The sequence below is a fragment of the Arachis stenosperma genome, chromosome 1 (assembly GCF_014773155.1).
Source record: "Arachis stenosperma cultivar V10309 chromosome 1, arast.V10309.gnm1.PFL2, whole genome shotgun sequence".
NCBI classification, from domain to species: Eukaryota; Viridiplantae; Streptophyta; class Magnoliopsida; order Fabales; family Fabaceae; genus Arachis; species Arachis stenosperma.
In genome coordinates, this window is record NC_080377.1 from 3,322,511 (window position 1) to 3,335,534 (window position 13,024).

At 35.4% G+C, this 13,024-nt stretch overlaps 3 protein-coding genes across 5 annotated transcripts; 2 read left to right on the top strand and 1 right to left on the bottom strand.

Moving 5' to 3' along the window:
* The first annotated feature begins 1,932 nt into the window (after positions 1-1,932).
* Positions 1,933-5,426, top strand: LOC130965367 (uncharacterized). Of its 3 annotated transcripts, none has more exons than XR_009081218.1 (5): positions 1,933-2,287; positions 3,085-3,270; positions 3,629-3,813; positions 3,893-4,365; positions 4,994-5,426. XR_009081218.1 is itself a non-coding variant. In XM_057890137.1 (4 exons), exons 1-4 carry the CDS (start codon positions 2,048-2,050, stop codon positions 4,287-4,289), a joined length of 1,008 nt encoding a protein of 335 aa, XP_057746120.1. In that variant the 5' UTR covers positions 1,933-2,047; the 3' UTR covers positions 4,290-4,482. The 3 variants fall into 3 exon arrangements, 1 of the variants encoding a protein (XP_057746120.1); XR_009081219.1 differs by lacking the exon at positions 4,994-5,426 and adding an exon at positions 4,505-4,939; XM_057890137.1 differs by lacking the exon at positions 4,994-5,426 and having other exon boundaries at positions 3,893-4,482.
* Positions 5,427-5,687: 261 nt separating this feature from the next.
* LOC130965361 (disease resistance protein RPM1-like) lies at positions 5,688-9,475 on the top strand. Its single transcript, XM_057890131.1, has 2 exons — positions 5,688-8,914; positions 9,198-9,475. Exon 1 carries the CDS (start codon positions 6,064-6,066, stop codon positions 8,881-8,883), a length of 2,820 nt encoding a protein of 939 aa, XP_057746114.1. The 5' UTR covers positions 5,688-6,063; the 3' UTR covers positions 8,884-8,914; positions 9,198-9,475.
* Positions 9,476-10,109: 634 nt separating this feature from the next.
* Positions 10,110-12,752, bottom strand: LOC130965377 (chloroplastic import inner membrane translocase subunit TIM22-2). The gene is made up of 5 exons (XM_057890145.1): positions 12,406-12,752; positions 12,250-12,314; positions 12,078-12,150; positions 11,907-11,960; positions 10,110-10,683 (listed from the first exon to the last, which is right to left on the bottom strand). Exons 1-5 carry the CDS (start codon positions 12,620-12,622, stop codon positions 10,436-10,438), a joined length of 657 nt encoding a protein of 218 aa, XP_057746128.1. The 5' UTR covers positions 12,623-12,752; the 3' UTR covers positions 10,110-10,435.
* Between the last annotated feature and the right edge of the window lie 272 nt (positions 12,753-13,024).

The following is a 13,024-nucleotide window of genomic DNA, read 5'->3' on the forward strand; positions in this document are numbered from 1 at the left end:
AAATGATTTTTTCATTAAGAAAATAGATTAATAGTTAAAGTAGTCTATAAAAAATTATTCGTTTTTTAAATTTGTCTTTAAAAAATTTTATCAATCAAATTAGTCTTTCAAATATTATAATCATTTTCGTCTTTTATTCACTTAATATAATTTTCATAAACGATTAATAACGTAAAAACGTTAACTCACATCACACATGACACCTTCTAATTAGATAAACAAATATATTTATAAAAATTTATCAATTAGTGTCCTTAGATTATATTAAGAATAAGATTTATATAGAAACAGGTTGAAGCCTTTTGAGAGTCGTCAGGGCTAAGGTGGTCCTCCTCCTCTTGTTTACTACCCCTCTTCCCTGTGAAATCTTTTATCTTTTTTCTTCTTTTCTCTTTCTCTCAAATCCTTCATATATTTTTTTTCACTGTCTCACTCTCACTCACCACATTCTCATCACCTCTCTCTTTTCTCTCTTTTCGCCAACCACAACTTTTCACTATCTTTCTCTTGCTATTACTTGTGTTCTCTTCTTTTTTTTTCAATCTTTTTCTTTCGTTTCTCTTTATTTATTCTGTTGTTTTATTGCTTGTTTATTTTGTCATTTTCTATTTCTAGGGATTTAAATCTGAGATTTAGATTTAAATTAAATAATCTCCTTTTTTGGTGTTTCTTTTTTTTTTGTGGTGTATTGGTCCTTTTTATGAGTGTGTTGGTGATGTTTTCGTAGGTCCGAAGTGAATATACAACGAGGGTCTTTTATCTATGGAAATATTTACCGTTTCAGATAGCATTTAGGCCGATTTTGAGAATAAGAAAATATAAGTTTCTGTGGTGCAGCACTTTTTGTGTAGATTTAGAAACAAAAGAGATTATAACTAGGGCTGTTAAATGAGTTGGACTGTTTAAACCCACTTCATTCGTGGACCATAATTTTTTAGCCCAGACCGTTTATGGTCAGTCTGATGGGTTAAACGGGCTAATCTGTTTATTCTTTTATTTTATTTTTTGAAAAATATTTTGATAAAAAAATATTATTTTTAGGTCAAAAAATCTTTAAAAAATAATATTTTTTAGTTAATGGGTCAGATTTTTAGGTCGGATAAGGAGAAATATTGGCTAAAAGTGCTACTTTTTAAAAAAATTGTAAAAAAAATAAACGGGTCACCCATTTAACCTGCGGGCTAGCCCGTTTAACCCGTTATTTTTTGTTCGGGTCAATCAGGCTCAACCCGAAATTTAAACAGGCTTAATTTTAGAGACAAAATCTGCTCACTTAAATGGATAAACGGGCTGGCTCAATGGATTTAACTCATTTTCACGGCTTTATTTATAACTGTCTCTGTTTCTCTTGTATTAGATTTTTTGTAAACGAACTTTGCACCTCCTCTGAGATAATAGTTTAACATAATTTTTTTTATTTTCTTATTTAGTTTCAGATCTAATATTTCTTCTGCAATATGTAAGTGTCGTTTAGCTATTTTCTTAAATAAAAGTTTTCTTCTAAAAAAAAGTAGAATTTATATACTTGAAAAAATAATTAAATTGATTGAGTTTTATAAATATATTTATTCAACATACAATTATACATGTTAAGTACTATATATGCTATTAGTTAATATTTTATATCATTAATTATGAATGAAAATTCTTAATTAAATGATAAAAAAATAAAACAATTATAATTTTTTAAAAATTAATTTAATTGATAAAATTTTTGAAAAACGAATTTAAAAAATAACATATTAGGAACTAATTTTACAAAAAAATGTGAAAATTCAGGCTCGACTTTACGTAAAGTTAATATCTGAAACCGTTAGATGATTTGGTCAAATCAATCAAATCATCTAACGCCTCTTAACTATCAACTTGTAGACTTCACCCGAGTTTCCACCCGGAAAAAAAAAAAAAAAAACCTCTTTCTAACATCGCATCCAAACAAGCTGTGAACGGTTCTGAGTTCTGAAGGAGACACAAAAGAAAGAAAACCTTCGTTGGATTGATCGTCAATATTTGAGGCATTTAGGAGTGAGTGTGTCAAGGGAATTGGATGGGATTCTGTGTGGCAGGATCGTTGGATTCAAATGTTAATATTATGCTGAGACCGAGAGTGCGAAGCTGTTCTAATGAAGCAAGAATCAGGTCCCCTTCTTCATTCTGCACAGCACCGAATTTTGATAGCGTTAGTTTCAAGCACTCTCAAAAGCAAAATCATAAGGCCATTCAAACAAGACTTTTTCTGTGCAAGCAAGACTCAGTTGAGTTTGATGAGAGGAAGAGCCCAAATGAGGTACCTCACACCCATGCTTTACATTTACTATCTTCTTTCTTTTTTAGTGGCTTTTGTATGCTTAAAATTGGTATTGTGGATAGTATTTCAACATTTTGATGGAATAATACCTTTTGCCTTGAACCTTGAATTTATGGATATGCCAATAGAAACAGAAACACGGTAGTTTGACTTAATGACTACATTATTAGAGCAAGAAATAAGTGTGGTCTCCTAGTATTTTGGTAGAACTTGCTAATTGCCTACATTAGGTTTAGCGTTCCTGGATTTGGTTGTCATTTTCAATTTTTTGTATGGTTTTTTATTCATTCTATATGGTAGTATCGGTGATGGTAAATACCACATTTGAGAATCAAGGATGAGCAATGGGAAATGCCATGGGCTGGGTTTTTGTTTTTGGTTGTTTTTGTGGTGTGGTTTTGGGGAAAAGGGGGGAAGGGGGGGGGGGGGGGTGTTGTACAAGGGTAAATAAGTCGATTTAATTGGGTAATTGTCACCTTAAAATTCTTGGACTTAACATTCAACCCATAGATCCTAGCGCAATCCTTTGGTGCTTGTTGCAGCTCTATGAAGTAAGAAACAATAACAAAATAATAGATCACCCTCTTTGTGTAAATGTGTAATAACAGGTTCTCTATTCTACATATATAGTTTCCCTTGAAAAGAAGTTAATAGCAATGTGCATGGGTTTTTTTTCCCCCTCATTCCCCTCATATGTGTATATCTCAAGAAACATGTTCGGAATTTCTCCGTGGCCAGTAAACTGACTCCTTAATTTTGGCTCGGTTATATTACAGGTTAGAGAAGAGATCAAACGATGTTACGAACTCATAAACAGATTGGGTAGAGGAGTTGTGTATTTGGGATCTTCAAGGATGGGGCCTGGCCATCCCCATTATGTGCAAGCACAGGAGCTGTCTAAAGAGGCAAGTAATTCATACTGTAACTTCCTGCCTGCTTCTTGCTTGCTTTCTGTGAATAATGTAAGTTGGCATTCCGAAAAACATCATTACTTTCTGGCATAGACAATTGTGAATATGTTATATTGGCAAAGGGTTTTAATGAGTGGAAAGGAGCCCTAGGGCTTTTAATGATTCCTTTCAAATATTGATTTTATTTGGGATAGGATTACCATTTTGGCTGCCCTATGACGAAAAGCTCCTGGCCTGCTCTTCCCTAACTTATGCAAAGGGATAATCTAGCATTGTTACATGGCTTATCACTTTAGGTGTTAATCATATCTTTTTGTTTTTATATGCAGATGTCTCATCATCTTCTGTATCTCTTTCTGATAAAATCTTCTTTTTAAATTATTTACTGTTTTATACATGTGCTGCACAGATAGCAAATCTTTTGGATTGCACTTCATGGTCAGGGGCTGGACCAGGGTTAATGGACGCAGTTACTCAAGGTGCTCTGCAAGCAGGAAAACCAGTTGGCGGATTCAAGATTGGAAAAGAAGCTGGGGAATGGACTGCATCCAACTACCATCCATACTTGCCATCAGAAAATTACCTCACTTGCAGGTAATACCATTGCTTGATTTCTTATTCAATAGATTTGATTGCGAGTAGCTTCTTATATCGTTTTGACTTTTGAGTTCAGGTTTTTCTCTGCAAGGAAACATGGGCTGGTGGATGTTGTAGTAAGGAATAATTCACTCGATAAGACTGCTGTTGTTGCTCTTCCCGGTGGGATTGGTACTCTTGATGAGGTGTTTGAGATAATGGCGTTGATTCAGCTCGAACGGATTGGATCAGAGCTTCCTATTCCGTTCATTTTGATGAATTATGATTCATTTTATTCGAAGCTGCTTGACTTTCTTGATGTTTGTGAGGATTGGGGCACGGTTTCTAAGGGAGAAGTTTCATCATTATGGAAGGTTTGTAACAGCAACCCTGAGGCTTTGGCTTACCTGGTGGATTTCTACGGCTTTTCTTCCAGCAACAAAAGTAGTAATTTAACGAAATTGCATAGCACAGTTGAATCATCCTCCACATAGCACCTTTTTCCCCCTTTTCTTCCTTTAAGTGATTCCTTCCTTCTTCTCAACATAGCTCGATCATGAAAACATTCTGGTAAGTTGTTGTAATATTACTTAGCCATACTATTGTTGTCACCCCAAGTTCTTACAAAATATCTTCACATTCATCTGTATTGTAAAAGTTGTATTTGAATAAAGTGTCTATTGACTATGGTTTAGGTTTTCAATTTTAGGTATTGAAGACTCTATTTTCATCCACCCCCATAAAAAAAGGGAGAGGCAAATCAGGTTAAAATGATCAAATTTCAAGATGTGAGTTTTAGAGAATCCCATTAACATGTGTTCCAGAAAATGAAAAATCACGAATAATTTGCCTGATAAAGCTAATTGAGGAACATGATTGTAGTTAGAACATAAGCCTAGTGAGGTTTTGAGCCTAGAATGTGTGGTTTAATACTCTCTATAATTGTAAGCCATGGCTTGATTCTTGATATCTGTTCATTGTATGCATGTATTAAAGATGATTGAGGTCATTTTGTTACATCCCACGTTAAATTTCTTGCCCCTTTGGTTTATATACTAATTGTTTTATTGTTACTTTTGCTTACAACCGTATATTGATATCATTCTTTGTCTTGAGACCATAATCCATACTTTGTGCAATGTTATAGACATTGTGTTTTACATGCTTGTGTCCATACTTGCTGATGCGTGATATGCAGTATCATGCTGGAAAATTAGAATAGAAGAGGCGAATGCAGAGGCCTTCCACTTGCATGAGATACCTGTACGTGGAGAACAAGAGAAAGGTTCACAGGAGAAGAATTTAGAGAAGATCTAAGAAGGAAAGTAGGTAACACAATCTATCAGAAGGGAAGGAGCCCACTCCACTCATTAGTTAATCTTTTAACCTTCTACCTTCTAGTCCACTCTCTCATGCTTCTCCTTGGCTTCTGAATTGGTGGATTGGTTGCCACCTGTCCATTCCCACCAGCTAACTCTTCCTCATTTGTTAGCGGATTTAATTTGCGAGTTAATTTCAGCATGATTCCCATTAACTTCTTTGGTTCTATTTTTCTTCCTTACAGTTTGTTTTTGGACTCCAAATGTCCAAGTTGTTATTTTGGGAGAAATAGACATTTTTAGTTAGTCAACTTTAGGTTTTACATTTATAATTTAGGATTTAGGGTTTAGAGTTTATAATTTAGAATACAGAATTTAAAATAAACAAAATAATTTTAAAAGAATTGACTGATGTTGGCTGAAAAAAGTTGGTTTCCTAACATTTTTCTTTGAATTGCTATTTGGACCTGAGTAACAAAATGTTTACAAATTGTGGTTTTCGTTTTCTTTTTCCTTTTTTTTTTTTGGAAGTAATTAAGCAAAGGAAGAGAATTACTGTGCCGTGTTAAAAAAATTACTGCACCTTGTTAAGGCTCTTGGAAAATCATTAACATGGTCAATGTGTGGCTTTCCTCCATGTGTCAGTGTCAATGTATGATACATGGGTCGTATGTAGCCAGCCTAGCTATCAAACATTAGCGGCATTATATATATACATATTATCAACCATAAACCACTAAAATAATAACTTTTTTTAAGTACCAAAAGTCAATCACTATTTGGTAAGGGTTAACGTTCTTTCGAACATATCTAAATTTTTTTAATAAAGAAAGGAAAAGAATAAAGTAAACTGATAAAGTATGGAACGTGGAGGATATGATCATATTCATATAATTCAGAAGGTGTGGCTGATATACTGCAGATCATTAGGTCATTAGGAAAAAAAGAAATGGCAGAAATTGCAGTATCTTTTGTCCTTGATCAACTGTTTCCATTGCTGAGAGATAAAGCAAGAACTCTCCAAGGTGCCCACAAAGAGTTTGAAGACGTGAAAGATGAACTAGAGAGCATATGCGCCTTCCTCAAGGATGCAGACACAAGGGCTGCAAAAGACAACAATGCCCTTGACGACGATGGGATCAAATCATGGGTGAGGCAGTTAAGAGAAGCGGCTTTCCAGATAGAAGATCTAGTTGATGAGTATCTGATCTACCAACAACAGTGGCCAAGTCATTCTGGGGTTGCAGCCTCTCTATGCAAGGCTGCTAGCTTGATCAAGAATCTGAAGCGTAGCCATCGACTAGCCTCCGATGCGCAAGACATCAAATCACGTGTTTGCGGGATCAAGGAAAGAAGCGAAAGATATGGCTTCCATTGCAGCTCAAGAGAGAGCCATAGTGCGAAGTGCCATGACACTCGAATGGCCTCCCTTTTCATGGAGGAAGCTGAGGTCGTGGGAGTTGAAGCCGCGAGAGATGAACTGGTTGGTTGGTTAGTTGAAGGGACAACAGACAGAACAGTTATTTCAGTTGTGGGAATGGGAGGGTTGGGAAAAACCACTCTCGCCAAGAAGGTTTATGACGACACTAATGTGATTGCGAATTTTGAATGTCGTGCTTGGATCACAGTGTCTCAGTCTTACACAATAGAAGAATTGTTGAGGAACATGCTAGACCAGTTTTACAAAGAAAGAAGAGAGGCTCCTGTTCCTGCTGCTGTAGATCTTTCGAGAATGGATCAAGAGTCGTTGATTGAAGAAGTGAGGAGTTACTTGCAACAAAAGAGGTATGTGGTGGTGTTTGATGATATATGGAATGTAAACTTTTGGGGTCAAATTGAGTTTGCTGTGTATGATAATAAGAAAGGAAGCAGGGTAATGATTACTACTAGGAGCATGAATGTTGCTGAGTTTTGTAAGAGATCTTCCTTTGTTAATTTACACAACTTGCGACCTTTAAGTCAAGAAAAATCTTGGGAGCTATTCTGCAAGAAGGCATTTAGATTCGACTTGGATGGATGTTGTCCGGAGGAACTCGCAGATATCTCCTTCGAGATTGTTAAGAAATGCAAGGGATTACCGCTAGCGATCGTGGCAATCGGCGGTCTTTTATCTACAAAAGAAAAGAAGGCAATTCAATGGAGAAAGTTGAGTGAAAATCTGAGCTTGGAGTTTGAGAAAAATCCCCATTTGAGTGGGATAACGAAGATTCTAGCTCTTAGTTATGATGATTTACCTTACAATTTGAAGGCATGCTTCTTGTACTTTGGATTATATCCCGAAGACTATTTAGTCAATTCAGAGAGACTCATTTGGCAGTGGATAGCAGAGGGATTTGTTAAACATGAGAAGGGAAAAACTCTGGAACAAGTTGCAGAACAATATTTAACAGAATTGATCCACAGAAGTTTGGTCCAAGCCTCAATTGAAGTTGATGGCAAAGTTGAAAGTTGTCAAGTTCATGATTTATTTCGTGACTTGATTGTGAGAAATATGGAGGATTTAAGTTTCGCTAGGTTTGTTACTAAAGAAGATCAATCACCCATTGTTGGCATAACTCGGCGCCTGGCGATAGCAAATAGTCCCGATGATTTCATCGGAAGTTTAAGTTCAAGTACCCGGTCGCTGCATGTTTTTAGAGTTGAGGAGTTGTCAGAAACCTTTGTGAAGAGCATTGTCAAAAAGTGCAGGCTGCTGAGAGTACTAAATTTCAGGGATGCTCCACTTGGTCAAGTTCCTGAAAATTTGGGAAAATTGCTCCACTTGAGGTATTTAAGCTTGCGCAACACAGACATAAGAACTCTTCCGAAATCCATTGGCAAGCTGCAGAACTTAGAGACCTTGGATCTAAGGCAAACACGCATCCGAGAGATACCGAAAGAGATTAACAAGCTGAAAAAGCTTAGACATCTCATAGCATACCATCTAAACTTCAAAGTTGACTTTCGCATGTCGTGGGATTGGGAAAAGGGTGTTCAGATTAATGGTGCTGTTGGAAGCTTGACATCACTGCAAACACTATGTTTAGTGAAGGCAAATCATGGTGGAGTAGAGCTACTCTCCGAGCTAGGAAAGTTGAAGCAGTTGAGATCATTGGCCTTGAGTCGCATGAAGCAGGAATATGGAAGTGTGCTACATGTCTCGATACGTGAGATGCATCACTTGGAGACGCTAGAAATAACTGCTATAGACGAAAATGAAGTCATTGATTTTCCTCTTGTGTCATCTGTGCCTCAACTTCAGCATCTACGCCTAAGGGGGAAGTTAGAGAAGTTACCAGATGGTATTCAACAGCTTTGGTATCTTGTCAGGTTGTCCTTGTCATACTCCAAGTTAGGTGATGATCCATTGAAGGCGCTTCAAGATATGCCAAATTTGATGCACCTCTTGATGTATGATGCTGCGTATGAGGGCAAAAGCTTGCACTTTCGAGAAAAAAGGTTTCTAAAGTTGAAGGAACTGACACTCAAAAACTTGTATGGTTTGAATTCAATTCTTATTGATAAAGGATCCCTGCCTAATCTCAAAAGGGTCAAGTTAGAAAATATCCCTCAAATGAAGAAGGTTCCTTTTGGTATTCGCCACCTAGTCAATCTTGAAGATCTATATTTTGTTGACATGCAAAATGAGCTTGTTGAAAGCATTGATCCTATTGGAGGTCAACAGCACTGGATCATAGAGCATGTTCCCATAGTTTATGTCAGACACAAAGTTGGTCCAAAGTTCGCTGTATTTGACACTCGCGTTATTCGTCATTCAAGGCGCAGTTAAATCGTTAAACTTCCAACTCTGGAAATAGAAGGTGCAAGCGGCTTTCTTCCGAATAACTTGAAATTTTCTGTTGCCACTGTTTATAATTTAGTATGCAAGCTTCATCTAACTCCTGGAATAGTTTTTCTCTCTTTTTGCATTTCAGTTTCTTTGGTTATATTATTTATTTTTTTATGCTTCATGTTCCTTTTAATCATGACTTAGATAGCAGAAGGTTCTGAAGAGCTATTTATTTGTAATTTTTTCAATATAAACAATTGAACCTTATATACAGGCATACAGCTCTGTAATAATATTTTGTCTGAATTGTCCAGAAATTTCAGATTCTCCACGAGGCCCCTTCACAACAATGGCATTGCTGCTCTTCTTAAATGCTTTGGTGAGTGCGAATTAAGCATATTTTCTGAGTTTAGCTCTTTAACCAAGGCACATGAAATCTCAAAATGAATGTAATTGGCTGCAGATATTTTTAAGCTTTTTAAACTCTTAGATTCAATTAGTTTGTGATTTATGTACCCATGTATGGGAGTTTGTCTTTCAAGGATTGTGAGGCATCTTTTTCCGTTAAAAATTGAAATATTCTCTCTTTCATTTTCAGGTAGTTACTTTGCTTTATTTCATTTTGATATTTCTTTAGTTATATGTTGGAGGAAAAAATGATCAAAACAATGCGTTGATGATATATTATCAAGTTAATAATGATGGTGAAAATTTTGACCTTAACTACTTTTAATTGTGTGCTCCTAATAGGTCAACCCAAGTGGTTATCTCATCTCAATTTGTGGATCATTAAGCTATTTATTAGATTTCATATTTGATGAATATTTGAATGTCTGAGACTGAGTTTGTGAAGTAGTAGAAATTCATGCTTAGTCTGATGATCATACCAGCTTGACAAGACTTGCAGATTGAAAAGTGAGTTAATTAGTAGACTAATAATTCATGAGTTTATCAGATTATAAGTAAAACAAAAAGGAAGACACTTCGCGTTTCTTTAAATTTTCACTTTTTTCCCCTAATTTTTAGGCTAGAACCATGGATTTGAACACAAACTCTTTAAAGTGGCAGTTTCAAAATTCATAAATTCAAACTCTTAACAATAACATTGCAGTTGAAGTTCACCTGAAATTTCTGTATATTTTCACTGCAACCAACCATTAGGTAAGAGGTAGTCAAGTATTAGGCATATAACAGATAGTAAAATGATCTAGATCTGATCAACCATATTAAAGGCAAAAACACCGGGAAATTTTGACTGCTAAAAGATAGTACAAATTACAATTACAAATAAAACACAAACGGCATCATTGCCTACAAATAATGGCAGACCTTCCTACACAAAACTTTCTAACTCAATCATGGCGCCAACATTTGAGTCAGCATATGCACTGAGTCAACCAATCATCCTCTACCCTTTTATTATAGCACAAACCTTCAAACTAAGCACAAATGAAGTACAAGATACAACCATGATGCAGCATTTGACACTCAATGAGCAATGTACAGAAGTCATGGTCCTTGTTACTATGTCGAAAAAAAAGGGGTGAAAAAATTATAATGTAGGGAAAGTTCCTTTTCCGCGTTTTCTAAGAGATTCATAGAAATTGGAGAAGGCACTCCTCATTTCATCTGGAAGAGGAAACTGAAGGTGGAGTGACAACGGAGAACGTATATTGTTTTGTGTGCTTGATTTCGTTGAAATGGGAAAAGCTATTGCCGGTTGCTGCTTGTTTAGCCCTTCGAGGATAAAAGAAAATGCCCCAAAAGTGACGCAGCTCTGCAAAAGAGCTTGTGGTGCACCTAGAGAATCCTTGAAGATGAGACATAATAAACCAAGAAAGCAAATACCAAGCACAGAAAATGAAATTGGAACATGAATTTAAGCAAGCATTGCTTCAACTTTTACAAATATCAAACAAGCAAACAAAGAAAAAGAAAATTTGAGTACATGAAAAGAGAGCAGGGTCGGCTACATAGATTAAGCAACTCCATAGTGGTTTATCATTTATATTCATATTTTCACCATTGTCGTCTAAATGCTGAGTCATAAGATTCTGGGAAGCCATTCAATGATGAAAAATCCACACGCCAAAAGAGTGTAAAGGTTCAATTTTGTTCATAAAATTGCAACTGTGTTTTACTTTTAGTCACTAAAATTTCAAAAGTAACTATTTGGTCCCTATCCAGTCAACCATTAACATGACATGCCATGTAGAAAAATAGTGACACCTAAGATGCACAGACACTAACACGGGACATGACACGACACAGGACACGTCGACACACAAATTTTAAAATTTTACAAGACACGGGGACACACATATATAAAATATAAAATATTTTTTTGATAAATCGTAATAATATTTTGATATTTTATTGATATTAAAAAATAAATTAATTTTTTTAATTATTTTTAATGTCTTATTTTAATTATATAAAATATTTAAAATATTTTTTGTTATAATAAATAATAATATATACTATTTTTAAATTTATTTTAAGAATACATGTTAAGAATAAGGCTGGACACATTGACAGTGATGGTATTTAGGTGTGTCCAAGCGTGTCTCGAGAAGAATTTTTTATTTTTTATTAAAATACCGTTGGATACAGCAAACACCCGTGTCGGATGAGTGTCGTGTCGTGGTAACTCAACGAAATGTCCGTACTTTATAGCTAAACACTAAATAACTTGGTAAATGTAAGTTTAGGAGCTCAATAGTTCATTTCTGGAATTTCAAGAATAAATCGTTTGCAATTGCAAGCACCAAATTGAACATTTATTCCCTCATCAAACCTCCTATCAACCCAATCACAGACATCACTGATTTTAAGTCTAAATCAAACTGGGCCACATCTGAGATTAACACCCTTAACTGCCCATGATATGAAAAATACCATTCCCACCCCAATATAAAAAATAATCTGCATCTTATTGAAGAGGTTCCAAATAAGTTAAGAAGATCAGTTTCAAAGAAAAATGGTAATTCATAAACTGAATACAGAGAAAAAGAAAATGAAACCTGGAAAACTTAGAGCAAGGCCAGTGCAACATCCAGCTACCCCAGCATTAATGACTGCACATAAATAATAATAATAATTTAAAAAAAAAATCAGTGGAAAAAAAAAAAGAAAAATCATATGAAAGCAATTTAAAATTTTCCTATAATAGGTAAAGATTTTAATTTTAATACCATCATCCTTTCCACGAAGTTGCTTCAAGATACATACAACCAAACTATGAACACCAGACAAAGCTGCAAATGTCTATTGACGCAACCACAAGATTAAAAAAATATATTATTTATTTAGTAAAAAGATAAATATGCAGAGAGAGAGAGAGAGTTCTCAAATCTCAAGTGTAACCTTTGCAAAAGATCCACCTTCTGCAAAGGATCCTTTAAACCCTTTCTTCTTAACCAATCCAGAACCTGAAACATTAACCATCATTAGTAATTTCGAAAATTGATTAAAGAAATTCAAAACTCTGAGTGTGGAGAGAGAGAGAGAGAGAAAGAGGACCATAGCCAAAGATGGAGCCCAACAATGCGCCACTGGCGGAGTCTGCGGCGAAGCGGAGGAGGCAAACGGTGGGAGCAGTGAACGGAGGGGAAGCGGAAACGACGGCGTTTGAAGAAGGGGTAGTAGAGCTGGTGGTGACGTCAGAAGCGGGCCTAACGGCTGAGTCCGAGTCGGACTCGTACTCGGAATCGGTAACGGGATTATTCGCCGTCGCCATGGGTTTTCGACGGTAAAACGGTGTTAGTTTTTTTCCGTTAATCAAAAGTGAAAGAAAAATATCCAGCGAAGGGAGGAGTAAATATCTGTATATTCTATAACTCTATCTATCCGTTTGTGATAATACCGTAGCGTACTAGCCGGACTGGATAAGACAAATTACTCCTTACCGATAAATCAATCTATCTAAATATTGTTTAGTGTGATAAAAATCTATTGAAAATTAAAATATTTAATATAAAAATTTTTACACGATTTTTTTTTATGATTTTGTTTATATTTTTTATGAAGAATGTTTGAAGATGAGTAGAATTTATTATTTTTTATTATTAGTTAATCAACAATATTTAAAAATGTGGATTAAAAGTCTGTTATTAAATTATTAGACTAAAAGATGAAAGGT

Excerpts from the sequence above, each read along its gene's own strand:
- LOC130965361 (XM_057890131.1), top strand. The coding sequence starts at position 6,064 with ATGGCAGAAATTGCAGTATCTTTTGTCCTTGATCAACTGTTTCCATTG.
- LOC130965377 (XM_057890145.1), bottom strand. The coding sequence starts at position 12,622 with ATGGCGACGGCGAATAATCCCGTTACCGATTCCGAGTACGAGTCCGAC. Across the intron at positions 12,315-12,405 it reads GGGCTCCATCTTTGGCTATG|GTTCTGGATTGGTTAAGAAG; the intron begins GTCCTCTTTCTC and ends TTAATGTTTCAG. Across the intron at positions 12,151-12,249 it reads AAGGTGGATCTTTTGCAAAG|ACATTTGCAGCTTTGTCTGG; the intron begins GTTACACTTGAG and ends TTGCGTCAATAG.
- LOC130965367 (XM_057890137.1), top strand. The coding sequence starts at position 2,048 with ATGGGATTCTGTGTGGCAGGATCGTTGGATTCAAATGTTAATATTATG. Across the intron at positions 2,288-3,084 it reads AGAGGAAGAGCCCAAATGAG|GTTAGAGAAGAGATCAAACG; the intron begins GTACCTCACACC and ends GTTATATTACAG. Across the intron at positions 3,814-3,892 it reads GAAAATTACCTCACTTGCAG|GTTTTTCTCTGCAAGGAAAC; the intron begins GTAATACCATTG and ends TTTTGAGTTCAG.